The 15,599-nt window shown below is 42.8% G+C and overlaps 1 protein-coding gene across 1 annotated transcript in view; it reads left to right on the top strand.

Annotated features, from left to right (window-relative positions):
* RAPSN (receptor associated protein of the synapse) overlaps window positions 1–15,599 on the top strand; it is an 85,748-nt gene that overhangs the window by 41,949 nt on the left and 28,200 nt on the right. Inside the window, exon 5 of the mRNA XM_030199488.1 lies at window positions 5,442–5,540. Coding sequence (XP_030055348.1) covers window positions 5,442–5,540 — 99 coding nt within the window. The remainder of the gene's footprint in view (window positions 1–5,441; window positions 5,541–15,599) is intronic.

The raw sequence follows: 15,599 nt of genomic DNA, 5'->3' as shown, positions 1-15,599 counted from the left end.
CAGGAATTGACTACCAGTTTGGAGACGACGACTGGACTGTGAATCAGTAATGAAAAGGCGAAGATCATGCAAATTTGTGTTCAAGCCTGTACACAAATAATCATTAACCAGCCACATGTCAAAGATGGGAACAACTTCATCTGTCTTGGCAGTGGTGATAGTGTCGAGAGGGATATTCATTATATGCTTGCCTAGTTGGTATCAGTATTTTTTTTTTTTTTGCTGTTACATTTGTACCCCGTGCTTTCCCACTCATGGCAGGCTCAAAGCGGCTTACATGGGGCAATGGAGGGTTAAGTGACTTGCCCAGAGTCACAAGGAGCTGCCTGTGCCTGAAGTGGGAATTGAACTCAGTTCCTCAGTTTCCCAGGACCAAAGTCCATCACCCTAACCACTAGGCCACTCCTCCACTCATTTCAGCAAATGTGTCAAATATGGGCAACAGCAACAATCAACATTATGATGAAAATGAAGTTCTATAAAGCTAGTGTCCTGCCATGATCTGTCCCTGAAAAACATGGAAAATGACTATAAAGATAGTCCAGAAACTGAATGTATTCCATCAGCAATGCCACTGAAGAATTCTTAGTGTCACCTATCATGACTATAATTACCAGTGGGAAGAAAGAGGGACTCGTGGAGGCTCCAAGATATTGTAACTGAGCGAAGGGTTCTGCTGGCTGGACATATTCTAAAACTGTATAATAACTGGCATCTCAAATTACAATGCCATGGACACCAACAGGGGTGAAAGAATGAGAAAGAGACCAAAGAAGATCTGGCATAGCACATTCAAAGAAGATCTTTGTTACCAACTGGAAGAGATGGAAATTGTTGTGGCCAGTTGAACAAAGTACACATGTTCTGCAGTATGCATACTGTGACCTCCATATAGGGTGAAAATTTTGAGATAACCCTTTTATATTTCTAATTAGCTATTTATGTGGGTAAAGGGGTTTTGCAAATTACACTCCTTATTATTGAGTATAGATGTTGCATGAATATATTTATATGTGTGAAAATTTTATTTGTGTGTATACATGCTTCAGTATATAGAGAGAATGCGGGACTGCATTAGTATCTCTGTGCCTCTTAGTGTGTATGTCATTAGACCACACATCACCCTGGACAAGGGTTGCCTTTAGCGCTTCCCTGCCCTGTTGAGTGCACATACTCACCCCATCAGATAGGCCACATCCCTGGATACCTTTCTTGCCAATTCCTTGTGACAGCCCTGTCTAGTAATGTGTCTGTGTATTGTATTTGAATGTGTGTATCAATGAGTATGTGATTCTGTGTCTGCAGTTTAACTTTGGCAGCATTCAAAGATAACCATCAACACAAAAAGGCTGAGAACTGGAGTGACAGGAACTGCAGTCTAACAGCTGCTGCCAATCCAAAAATCCTTTAACCCAGTGATTCCCAAACTGGATTCCACAAACTCTCTTCAGGGGTTCCTCAAGAAATTGGATTGTAAAATTTGTTTGTATGAACATATATATGTTTACATAAATTGAGGGTTTCTCAGTGCCTGAAAAAGTATTTTAAGGGCTCCATCAAAGTAAAATATTTGGGAATCACTGCTCTAACCCCTCTAAAGGGAGACATTTTTTTAAAACCGTTACTTAGCAGCTCACATGAACAGCTCACAAACTTCCTATAACTAGACAATAACAACCAGACATTCCAAGACTTTTGTAGCCCCATCTGATGACTATGCTGAGACATCCTTCGCCCCATCTTATTATAAGGGAAAGGGGATGGGATTTGATATACTGTCTTTCTGTAGTTATAATCAAAGCAGTTTATATATTATATACAGGTATTTATTTTGTACCTGGGGCAATGCAGGGTTACATGACTTGCCCTGAGTCACAAGGAGCTACGGGGGGAATTAAACATGATTCCCCTGGTTCTCAGGCCACTGTACTAACCATTAGGTTATTCCTCCACTATTCCAAAACATTCTTAGTTGAATTTGTTATTATCCAAGATACTTCCAGGTCAGCTTAGTAGTGCCTCAGGAAGTCCCTGTTACGTAACACTTTCACACTACCTTACACAGTCACCAAGCTAAGGGGCCCTTTTGCAAAAATGTATTATGTTTTGGGCTTAAAACATTATAAAGCAGGATTTTAATGCACAGCAAGCCCAAAGCTAATTCTGCATCAAGAAGGCGCAGTCCCAGTAATTTTTAGTGCAGGTCTGCATTAATATTTCCATTAGCATGCAGTATCTGCTAAGGATTAATGCGGAAAAACTTGTCGCCTCCTATTTAGGAGGTGCCCATGCTCCCGGGTTAACTCTACATTAGGCAGCGCAAGGTAAGTGCAATGTGCTAACTGGCTAATGTTTCCTTGCCCGCTCTCTGCCCATGTCACACTCCTGACAAATTGGGAAAAATTCAATAATGCATGATTTAATGCACAATAACAGGCAAACACCGCAAAACCCTTTAACATAGTGTATCTGGGCATTAACTGTGCATTAAATACTTAACATTCTTTAGCCATGTGAGGGCTTTGACAAACACTGCAGAGGTCTTGCCTGCATCTGGGCATATGCTCTTATCCTGGAAACCCTCTACCTGCCAATTGGGTTCCCACTTGCCCTGGGCAAATACCCTATCTACAAGCTATCCCCTGGCAGTTTTTAGGGTCTCCATTGCCCCACAAAATACTAGGGATTTCATAATTCCCTGTAAGGACACCAAAAGGCTATAAACAAAGAAACTGGGATCATGCAGTAGCACAGATCCATGGATTACTGATTAATTGCAGACACAGAGCTATCAAACTAAAAAAAAAGAAAGAAAACCCAACTGTTTTTTGGCCAGGCAATTTTCTCCTGCTCCTTTGTGCTTCCAGATAATTTGAGACCAGAGCTGGAATCTGATGCCCCCATGGGTATTCTTTCCTGTATTTTATATTTCCCCCTCCAAGTATACCCAGTCTTGTAGCATAATCCTGGACCAGGGCTCCTACTAGAACTCTGTAATCATGGACCTTAAATCTGGTCACTAGGTGTCACCCTTCAAGGACCACTGTTCCCTAACCTTCCTCTTGAGAGCTGTTCATGCTGCCTGCATAGCATAGGGAGCAGAACACCTAGCTCAGGGAGGCAAACTGAGGGTGTTCTGCATAGCTATGCACCACACTGCCACGTAGCCACTGGTAGGCCCTAAATAATTTATTATTAATAAGGAGAACCCATGAACTTAAAAGATTAAATGTGCAAACAGGCAGGGAAAAGGCAATGGATTATATAAAAAATACTGTCTAGTTATAGTTGACAAACCAACTTGCATTTCAGAACTCTTCAGGACAGAAACGTTCTCTCATAAATACACAGCCAGCCCTTCTGGCCTGTTTTCTCAAAATTATTTGGGACATAGGATGCTGGCCTTATTCCCAATTATACTGCTTGTCAATTATCTGCTACAGAAGCTCTGTCTCTCTATAAGTGATTTTTCTCTGCTGGTAACCCAAGCAACCAGGCAGCTTCATTACTTACCCTTGCTCTGGATCAGGCAGCTATCTTAACCCTATCTGTCTCAGCTTCTAGAAGCCACAAGGTTGGGATGCCACCTACAGATTAGCACAAAGATCATTAAGGAAAAGGAGTTCTTATAGGAGGAAACAAAATCCCAGGGTACTCTAGGAACAATATGAGCTCATAAATCCTTTACCCCCATTCACTTTGAATGGGTTATATCAGCATTACTGCACCGGAAGCCACTAGTGCGGCTTTGTAAAAAGGGGGAGAGGGTTAGTTTGCTACAAACCCATCTTAACCTCTGAGCATAGCAGTTAGTTTTTCTGCATACTCAAAAGGAGTAATATTCAAACCCTGCAGGGGGATGGAAGATCTGTGGGGTACTGCAAGTTCATTTTCAAAAGGATAGTTATGTATTCTGCATCTGCATTGAAGCAGTGCAAAGAATGTGACTGATACCTTTCTTTCCCTGATCAGCCCAGCCCACCTTTTACATACATGTAGGGTGGGTTTGGAGAGGGGAAGGTTCAAACTGTTTTTTTTATGTGAGTGAACACTTCTGAATATTGCCCAAACAATGGGCTTCTTTTCAAAGCTGTGCTAGCGATTCCCGCACAGCAAATGAGAGGAAGCCCATAGGAATTGAATGGGCTTCTTCCCATTTGCTGCACTGAGAATCGGTAGTGCAGCTTTGTAAAAGAAGCCCAATGTCTCAAAGGGATATTTGGGCAATATTCTCACATACAAATACACTCACAGTTACACCTACTTACACACTCATAGTTTTGTCCCCAGATACAGTAATGAAAAACTCCTTGTGCAAAAACAAAACAGAGGATGTATCACTCCTAAAATAAATTTTGTATAGATAATGGTTCCTCTCTGTTATCCAAGCTGTGATGCTCCCGTACCTAAGGCTCCTTTGACAGTCAAGAACTATGAGCCTACCATAAGGGGCTCTTATTTGATGCCCAGATATATCCCAGAGTAAACCAAATTAACAAAACTATAATGAAAAACTCCTTGTGCAAAAACAAAACAGAGAATGTTGGTTCACTCTGGGATATATCTGGGCATCAAATAAGAGCCCCTTATGGTAGGCTGCAGTGGCATTCCTAGGGGGGCTGACACCCGGGGCAGATCGCTGATGCGCCCTGCCTCCCGGGTGCAGCGCCCCCCCGGAACAGCGCGACGCCTCCCCCCACCGGCGAAACCCCCCCGATCCCCCGGTGAAATAACCCCCCCCCCCCCCGGGTGCACGCCGCTGGGGGGGGTGGGGTGCCGCACGCCTGCCGGCTCTTCGTTTTCATGCTCCCTCTGCCCCGCCCCCACCGCCCCCCCCCCTTGGTACGCCACTGGTAGACTGAGTTCTTGATTGCCAATGGAGCCTTAAGTGAGGGAGCATCACAGCTTGGATAGCTGAGAGGAACCATTATCTATACAAAGATTTATTTTAGGAGTGATACATCCTCTGTTTTGTTTTTGCACAAGGAGTTTTTCATTATTATATTTTTGTGATTTGGGATCACTCTGGGATGTATCTAGGTGCTCAACTGATGGCAGTTAGGCACGCAAATGCAGGTATTCTGTAACATTGCACCTAATTTCTGGGAATGCGCCTGACCTGCTCATACCCCTCCCATGGCCACACCCCTTTGGAGTTGTGCACTATGAAATTTAGATGCACGTTATAGAATAAGGCAGATCTTTGTGTAACTCCTAATTACTGCCAATTAAGCACTTAACACCAATTATTGTTTTTGGCACCTAATTAGCTAACTAGTTTATGTACTGATCTACGATCCATGCCCAAATTTGCGCTCCCAACTTTGGGCAACCTATACAGAATCTGGAAGTTAGAATCCTGTATGTCAGGGTAACTTACTAGCTCTCAAGGGCCTATGTAGGATTTGTTTCTTATATTGAATTTTGCTATTTAATTACAGGAGTCGATGAAGATTGCATTGCAGCATGGTGACCGGCCACTCCAGGCTCTCTGTCTCCTCTGCTTTGCTGACATCCACCGGAACCATAATGATCCTGAGGTATAAATATATAACTGTCTGGTGGGTAGGGGGTAGGTGCTATGAATGATACCATGGAAGCTAAGGGGCTGACATTCAAAGCAATTTAGCCGGCCACTGACTGGTTAAATCACTTGGTCGAGGCTAGCCAGTAATTTTCAGTGGCATTTAACTGGCTAAGTGCTGCTGAAATTCACGGTAAGCACCTAACTCAAAGCCATCTATACTGCACGTGAACCAGGGATGGAGTCGGCACTGATATTCAACTCTTAAGTGCCCAGTTCTTCATTGGTCCAACAATGCTTTATTTTAGCAACTCAACTTTTTGTTTTTATGTTTTTTTTCTTTTCAAAATTTATTTATTTATCTTGTTCCCAAATCAATATCATAGGAAGTTACGTACTAAAGTTGCTAAAAATAAAGTATTGTTGGACCAATGAAGAACTGGGCGATACAAGAGTAAAGTTATCTCTTGTTACTTTAGTCTCTATTGCTGAAATCCCATATTTACAGATGAAATGTATCTTACAAAAAAAAGAGATAAATGCCCAGAGCTCATAAAAGATTTTTTTTTTAATTAATTGGATCAAACAGCATTAATGATCTCTCAACTTACATAAGTACATAAGTAATGCCATACTGGGAAAAGACCAAGGGTCTATCGAGCCCAGCATCTTGTCCACGACAGCGGCCAATCCAGGCCAAGGGCACCTGGAGAACTTCCCAAACGTACAAACATTCTATACATGTTATTCCTGGGATTTTGGATTTTTCCAAGTCCGTTTAGTAGCGGTTTATGGATTTGTCCTTTAGGAAGGGGGTTAGACGGTTTCCTAAAGGACAAGTCCATAAACCGCTACTAAACGGACTTGGAAAAATCCAAAATCCCAGGAATAACATGTATAGAATGTTTGTACGTTTGGGAAGTTCTCCAGGTGCCCTTGGCCTGGATTGGCCGCTGTCATGGACAAGATGCTGGGCTCGATGGACCCTTGGTCTTTTCCCAGTATGGCATTACTTATGCACTTATGTATTTATGTAAGTTGAGAGATCATTAATGCTGTTTGATCCAATTAATTAAAAAAAAATCTTTTATGAGCTCTGGGCATTTATCTCTTTTTTTTTGTAAGATACATTTGAAAACATTGCCTCCATTGTAGTGGCGTAAAAATACTACTACTTAACATTTCTAATGTGCTACTAGGGTTACGCAGCGCTGTACAATTTAACAACGAAGGACAGTCCCTGCTCAAAGGAGCTTACAATCTAAAAAGGACGAAATGTCAAGTTGGGGCAGTCTAGATATCCTGGATGGAGGTATAATGGTTATGTGCCGAAGGCGACATTGAAGAGGTGGGCTTTGAGTAAGGATTTGAAGATGGGCAGGGAGGGGGCTTGGCGTATGGGCTCAGAGAGTTTATTCCAGGCATAGGGTGAGGCGAGGCAGAAAGGGTGGAGCCTGGAGTTGGCAGTGGTGGAGAAGGGTACTGAGAGGAGGGATTTGACCTGTGAGCGGAGGTTAAGGGTAGGAACGTAAGGGGAGATGAGGGTAGAGAGGTAATGAGGGGATGCAGATCGAGTGCATTTGTAGGTAAGTAGGAGAAGCTTGAACTGTATGCAGTACCTGATCGGAAGCCAGTGAAGTGACTTGAGGAGAGGGGTGATATGGGCATATCGATCCTGACGGAAGATAAGACGTGCAGCAGAGTTCTGAACGGATTGAAGGGAGGATAGATGGATAAGTGGGAGGCCAGTGAGGAGTAGGTTGCAGTAGTCAAGGCGAGAGGTAATGAGAGAGTGGACGAGTGTTCGGGTGGTGTGCTCAGAGAGGAACCGGCGAATTTTGCTGATGTTATAGAGAAAGAAGCGACAGGTCTTGGCTATCTGCTGGAAATGCGCAGAGAAGGAGAGGGAGGAGTCGAAAATGACTCCAAGGTTGCGGGCAGATGAGACGGGGAGGATGAGGGTGTTATCAACTGATATAGAGAGTGGAGGGAGAGGAGAAGTTGGTTTGGGTGGAAAGACAATAAGCTCGGTCTTAGCCATGTGAGTGTTGTGTATTTGTTTTCATTGTATCAACTTTTTTACCCTAGAAAGTTCTCTTTATGGGGCCAAGGGGATGGGTGTTCTAGGGTCATATGATAAAGATGCTCCCTGTCCTGTATGATTCTGTCTCCAGCTGCACTAGTTTGCTGTAAGCTGCCCTAAGTGTTTCCCACCTAAAGCAGGTTATATCCTGCCTAAACTCCAGTCCTGCAACCTCTGCTTCTGCCGGCATCATCTGCTCCAGCCTGCAGTTTAAACTCCAGTCCTGCAATCTTGACTCCTTTGTTCTAGCCTTCAGCCTCAACTGCCTCACCTTGTTTGTGACTGTTAGCTGACGCCTAGGACTGCCTGAATCTATTCGTATGGCTCCATTTCACATTCTCCTCCTAGTACTGTCCCTTCCCAATCTACTCCTCCACCCGAAACCACTATGCACTACTGTTATACATTGCCCTTTCGTTCATTATACTACCTCACCATCTCTCTTGTCCTCTTCCTCCCTCCTTGCTTTCTGCCTTCAACACTTCATCCCTTTCATTTTACCTTCCCCATTCTGTCTGAACTCATCTCGCCTTCGTCCCCCTTATCACCACTCTTATCCTACCCTCCTCCGTCTCTCTTACTCCTTCTTCTTCTCTCTGCCGGAGACATCAATCCTAATCCTGGTCCCCCCCACCAACCCTCATCCTATTTGCACAGGTTGCACCGTGATCTCTCCAATCTCATCTCTATTCCTCTCCTCCCCCCCCTTTTCTCTGCCCTTCTCATGTGCCCTATGGAATGCCCGCTCCATCTGCAACAAACTTCCTTATATCCATGACCTTTTTATCACTCGTAGCCTCCATCTGCTCGAGATAACTGAAACTTGGCTCTGTCCTGATGACTCCGCTTCAGTCGCAGCCCTCTGCCATGGTGGTTATCTCTTCTCCCATACTCCTCGCCCTATTGGCCGTGGTGGTGGTGTTGGTCTATTACTCTCGCCCTCTTCCAAATTTCAATCTCTTCCGCCACCTCAGTCTTTCTGTTTTCTTCCTTTGAAGTCCACTCCGTCAGCCTATTCACTCCTTTGCCTCTTCGAATAGCAGTTATTTATCGTCCCCCTGATAATCCCTTTCATCCTTTCTCAGCGATTTTGATGCTTGACTTTCCTTCTTTCATAATCCTTCCTCCCCTTCCCTCATCCTTGGCAACTTTAACATTCATGTTAATGATCCCTCCAACTCTTACGTCTCTCAGCTCCTCACCTTAACATCCTCCTTCAATCTTCAACTATGCTCCACTTCCCCTACCCACCAAAATGGTCACTGTCTTTATCTTATATTTTCCTATAACTGCTCTCCCTCCAATTCCTCTACCTCACTTTCTGACCATCATCTAATAACCTTCACACTTAAACTTCCTCCCACCCAATCCCGTCCAGTCTTAACCAATTTATCTAGGAATCTCCAGGACATTGACCCTACTACCCTATCCTCCAATGTCATGAACCTCTTCTCTACCACTACACCATACAAATCTGTCAATGATGCCGTCTCTTCCTACAATACCATTCTATCCTCTGCCTTAGACATTCTTGCACCTCCCATGCCCCGTCCTATAAGACGTACCAAACCCCAGCCCTGGCTAACCCCTAAAATCCGCTACCTACGTTCCTGTACCCGTTCCGCCGAATGCCTCCGGCTGAAATCTCATGCCCTTGCTGACTTCTCACACTTCAAATTCATGTTGACCTCCTTCCAATCTGCTCTCTTGCTTGCCAAACAGGACTACTACATCCAGCTGACTAATTCTCTCGGCTCAAACCCTCGACTTCTCTTTGCCACACTAAACTCTCTCCTCAAGGTGTCTCCACCCCAACTCCCCCCTCACTATCTCCCCAAACCCTAGCTGAGTTCTTCCATGACAAGGTTCAGAAGATTAACCTTGAATTCTCTACCAAACCACCCCCACCTCTCCCTCCCCTTGTCCGTTCCCCTATTTCCTCAACCCCTCCTTCCTTTTCCTCCTTTCCTGAGGTCACTGACGAAGAAACATCACTTCTTCTCTCCTCCTCAAAACGAACTACCTGTTCCTCTGATCCCATTCCTACCCATCTTCTTAACACCATCTCTCCTACTCTCACCCCTTTTATCTGTCATATCCTCAATCTCTCTCTTTCCTCTGCGAACGTTCCTGATGCCTTCAAATATGCTGTGGTCACACCACTCCTGAAGAAGCCTTCACTTGACCCTACCTGTCCTTCCAACTATCGACCCATCTCCCTCCTCCCCTTCCTTTCCAAGTTACTTGAATGCGCCGTTCACCGCCGCTGTCTTGACTTTCTCTCATCTCATGCTGTTCTTGACCCACTCCAATCTGGCTTTCGCCCTCTTCATTCAAATGAAACTGCACTTACTAAAGTTTCTAATGACCTGTTCCTAGCCAAATCCAAAGGTCTCTATTCTATCCTCATCCTTCTTGATCTATCCGCCGCTTTTGACACTGTTGATCACAGCCTACTCCTTGACACGCTATCTTCATTTGGATTCCAGGGCTCTGTTCTTTCCTGGTTCTCCTCCTACCTCTCACTTCGCACCTTTAGTGTACACTCTGGTGGCTCCTCTTCCACTTCTATCCCTCTACCAATCGGTGTACCTCAAGGTTCTGTTCTCGGTCCTCTCCTGTTCTCCATCTATACTTCTTCCCTTGGCTCTCTGATATCTTCCCATGGCTTTCAATACCATCTCAATGCTGATGGCTCTCAAATTTACCTCTCTACCCCCGAAATCTCAACCAGCATCCAGAACAATGTCTCAGCTTGCCTATCTGACATCGCTGCCTGGATGTCTCAACGACACCTGAAACTTAACATGGCCAAAACAGAGCTCCTCATCTTTCCCCCTAAACCTACCTCTCCTCTCCACCCTTTCTGTATTTCAGTGGATGGCACTCTCATTCTCCCTGTCTCATCAGCCCATAACCTTGGGGTCATCTTCGACTCCTCTCCCTCCTTCTCTGCTCACATTCAGCAGACTGCCAAAACCTGTTGTTTCTTTCTCTATAACATCAGCAAAATCCATCCCTTCATCTCTGAGCACTCTACCAAAACCCTTATCCACACTCTTATCACCTCCCGTCTTGATTATTGTAACCTACTACTCACCGGCCTCCCTCTTAGCCATCTCTCTCCTCTTCAATCAATCCAAAACTCTGCTGCACGACTCATTTTCCGCCAAAGTCACTATGCCCACATTAGCCCTCTCCTTAAGTCACTTCACTGGCTCCCTATCCATTTCCGTATTCTATTCAAACTTCTCCTATTGACCTATAAGTGCATTCACTCTGCCACTCCCCAGTATCTCTCCACTGTTGTCTCCCCCTACGTTCCCCATCGAGTGCTTCGTTCTGTTGATAAATCTCTCTTGTCCGTCCCTTTCTCCTCTACTGCTAATTCAAGACTCTGTTCCTTTTATCTCGCTGCACCTCACGCCTGGAATGGACTTCCCGAGCCTGTACATCTAGCCCCGTCTTTAGCCGTTTTCATGTCCAAACTCAAAACCCACCTTTTTACCACTGCTTTTGACTCCTAACTCACTTACCCTGTCCTTTGTCCTCACCTCTTTATTCCCTTACCCTTAATTGTTCTGTTTACCTGTCATATCTAGATTGTAAGCTCTTTGAGCAGGGACTGTCTTCTGTGTATGGTGTACAGCGCTGCATATGCCTTGTAGCACTATAGAAATGATAAGTAGATATAGATAGATAGATAGATAGATAGATAGATAGATAGATAGATAGATAGATAGATGTGTAAAAATACAAAAAATGAAACCAATGAACTGGAGAAATGCTCTCATCAGGTGGAAACTATTTTGCTAGGAATTTTAAATGAAAGTTCTTAGTAGCTGATACATAGGTTTTCAGGGGTTTGCAAATACTTCTGAATAAATACCAGAGTATGTGCTGATGATTCACGGGGTGAAATTATTGGACAGACTGGATGGACTGTGCAGATCTTTATCTGCAGTTATCTACTATGTTACTAAGCTATACATCTCAAAGAATGCTGTGCTCTCTGTATGCTGTTTAGCAGTTAGGCACCTAACCTACCCCCATTTGGATGCCTAATTTCCATTTGAGCACCTAAAATAAGGTGCCTAATCTGTGGCACACTATGGGCCTGATTCTATATATGGAACCTAAAATTAATGCATATTAGGCAATCATGCCTAAGCATCTTTTAAATACCACACATAAATCTACGTGTGGTGTTTAGAATATGCTTAGGTGTAGTTCATGTGACTAAATCTACGCACATCCATTTACACCAGTGAAAAGCTGGTGTAAATCCCTGCGCATAGATTTACATGCACTGGCCCATATTTTATAACAACACGTGTAGATTTTGGAATGTCTATTTTCACGCCCCCAAGCATGCCCCTTTTTGCCTGCACGCATTAGAATTTAGGCGCAGTACTTTACAGAATACGCTTAGCAATGTACGAACGTAAATTCTAATTTTTGCCAATTAGTACTCGTTATTGCTTGTTAAAAGCCGTTAACAACATTTAACAGCTTGTTAAAACAATTAATCTACATGCGTAGTTATAGAATATGCCTAGATTTATACACTATATAGAATCCGGGGGTATGGGGCTCATTTTCAAAGCACTTAGACTTACAAAGTTCCATAGGTTACTGTGTAATTTTGCAAGTCTAAGTACTTTAAAAATACATCTCTTTATAGAATTAGGGGGTTTACTACCACATCGCCATCTTAAAGGGGTAAACGATTATGGATTTGATATACCACTTTTCTGTGCTGCAACTAAAGCAGTTTACATATATTAGATGCTGGTACTTTCTTTGTCCCTAGTGAGCTCACAATCTAAGCTGTTGTACCTGGGCCAATGGAGGGTTTGCCAGAGTCACAAGGAGCTGCAGTGACAATTGAACCCAGTTCCTTAGGTTTTCCACCCACTGCACTAACCGTTAGGCTGCTCCTGAACTCCCTAAACATCTATGAGCTACTTCATGATTCTCCTAAACTCCTGGAAAAAGTCATTTTTAGCCAGTGTCCCACATCACTTCACATGGAATGGGATCTAGTTGGTTCCTGTGATGTGTGATATTATTTGTGTCATTGTAACCTATGTGGTCTAGCTGTTTCTAGTGAGCATAATTTTTGATGCTCTTGCTAAACTGACTGTGCTAATCTAATGATATAAACAGCAAACCTTTGTGAGTGATATGAGATATTATAGCTTGTGTAGTTTTGAAAGGCTACAAAGCACATACAGGGTTAACAGATTTTCTAAAATCCTTATAAAATAAAAGAAGAAAGCTAGAGCTCTGTATTCTTTGGGGGGGGGGGGGGGGGGGGGAGTGGGTTGCAAGTAAGTGGTGTAGTTAAGTAAAACAGTTTTGTTTGCGTGCAATGCCCATTTTACATACAGGAAAGGGCTTTTCTAAAACTGAGTAATAACAGATACGTGCAAAAATTATGTGCCTGGAAAGAGCATGCCTGCTTTTCATGATTTGCCCCTAGGTATTCCCAAGAGTGATGTTTGGGTGGAAAAGAGGTGGAGTTTCGATGAATGCATATATCTTTATAAAACACGTAGGTACACACACACATTTACACCTTTTTTGGAGAAGACGTAAATTTTTTGTGTGGACATCCTCATGTGTTTGCTTCTAGAAGCCTATTTTATAAATGCACATAAGTGTCTATGTTACCTTTATACAGTAGAAACTAAGTAATGTGTATTTGCTCTTGAATTAGAGATTCAACTGAGCGTTTGACCTAGAGATTGTTAATTAATAATAATTAGCCTCATACGCCCAGGGTATCTATATATTAAGATACCACTGACTGGCTCTCATCATTGGCTAACCCACCAGCCCAAAACCACAGAGAAAAACTCTCATATTCACTCTTTTAATGAGAGAAAAGTCTGCAATCTCTAAGGCAATGGATAAACAATAAGAATCGCATATAATTTAGGTCAAAAGCCCAACCAATTCTCTTAATGACCAAAGAAACTCTAAATTTGGTCTTCAATAGAAATCAAACAAAATAAAACATGGAAAAGAAAATAAGATGATACCTTTTTTATTGGACATAACTTAATACATTTCTTGATTAGCTTTCGAAGGTTGCCCTTCTTCCTCAGATCGGAAATAAGCAAATGTGCTAGCTGACAGTGTATATAAGTGAAAACATTCAAGCATTACTATGACAGTCTGACAGGGTGGGAGGAGGGGGGTGGGTAGGAAGTATGCATGGGGACATCAAAGCATATTATTGATATTCTAACAGGATGGGTGTGGATAGGTGAGGGGTGGGGTGATCAACAGAGACATACAGCTTTATGGTTTATAATGGGCTAGGAACCCCAGGGGGAATCTGCTACAGTACAAAAAGAAAAAATCCACAGACAGAATCCCGCTTGTAGTGACATACAATCCAGAGCTGGAAAAACTGAGGAAAATCATAAGAGATCTACAACCTATACTCCAGGAGGATGAATTACTGAAAGAGATATTCCCATCCCCACCAGTACTGGCCTTCCGACAGCCACCCAATTTAAAACACAAGCTAATCAGAAGTAAACTTCCATCACAGACTGAAAAGGAACAGAAGGGCACACTTCCCTGTAATTTATCCAGTTGCAAACTATGCCAAAATATTTCACAGGACCCCAAAGTCATCCACAAAGGAAAGATATTCAACATAAAGGGATCTTTCACTTGCTCATCTTCCAATGTGGTATATATCATTCAGTGTAAAAAATGTAACGAAGGATGCTATATTGGAGAACAGGCCAGATGCTTAAGACAAGATTCAATTTACACAGACATCATATGAACAATACTGGTGCCAGCAGGGTTCCCACGCCTGTTGGTCAACATTTTACAGGACCAGGACACTGTACCAGTGACTTCACAGTGAGAATCCTGAAAGGTAACTTTAAAACCATACAAGAACGTAAGACCTTTGAAGTCAGAATGATTGAATATTTTAACACCCAACAGAAAGGACTTAACAAGGATCTGGGGTTCCTAGCCCATTATAAACCATAAAGCTGTATGTCTCTGTTGATCACCCCACCCCTCACCTATCCACACCCATCCTGTTAGAATATCAATGATATGCTTTGATGTCCCCATGCATACTTCCTACCCACCCCCCCTCCTCCTACCCTGTCAGACTGTCATAGTAATGCTTGAATGTTTTCACTTATATACACTGTCAGCTAGCACATTTGCTTATTTCCGATCTGAGGAAGAAGGGCAACCTTCGAAAGCTAATCAAGAAATGTATTAAGTTATGTCCAATAAAAAAGGTATCATCTTATTTTCTTTTCCATGTTTTATTTTGTTTGATTTCTATTGATAACCTTAAGAGTGGACTAACACGGCTACCACACTCCTCTACTTAAATTTGGTCTATAAGGGTCAGAAGACAAAAATTGTAAATGTCCCAATCAATAAATAAAGTGGCATCCAGATTGAAAAATACATATACTTAGCTTCACCAACAAAGGGTTTCCAAACTCCGTAATAATATATTTTTTCTCCAATCAATCTTGGTGACCATCTTCAAATCTCACTGCTCCCCCACAGGATTCATATCACTTTCTCTCCTACATGGGATTCAACATCTCCTCACTTCTCTCTTATTTCTCGACAGAAATAGGACTCCCACTGTTTCGCTGCTTCCTCAGGAAAAAATAAGAAAGAATGACACAATTTTTTCTTCTTATCAATGCGAACAACCATTACAAAATGGCGATAGTTTTTATAGGACGCCTTGAGGTTGACTCCTCCTTCTGCTCACCTCATCTCCTAAATAACCAATCAATGGAACACAAATTAATAGAATGCAACCCACTCCATGGGTCCATTTAACCCTTTCGGATTAACTGTTTGTAGACGATAAATCCACCTTTGTTCTTTTTGATGTAAGACTCTTGAAATATTTCCACGTCTCCCGTTGTCAATTAACTGTTCAATGACCATACATTTAAGTTGGTCAAAAGCATGTCTCAT

Source organism: Microcaecilia unicolor, chromosome 4 (genome assembly GCF_901765095.1).
Source record: "Microcaecilia unicolor chromosome 4, aMicUni1.1, whole genome shotgun sequence".
Classification (NCBI taxonomy): domain Eukaryota; kingdom Metazoa; phylum Chordata; class Amphibia; order Gymnophiona; family Siphonopidae; genus Microcaecilia; species Microcaecilia unicolor.
Note: the sequence above shows the minus strand (reverse complement) of the source record. Positions and strands in the feature narration are given on the sequence as shown.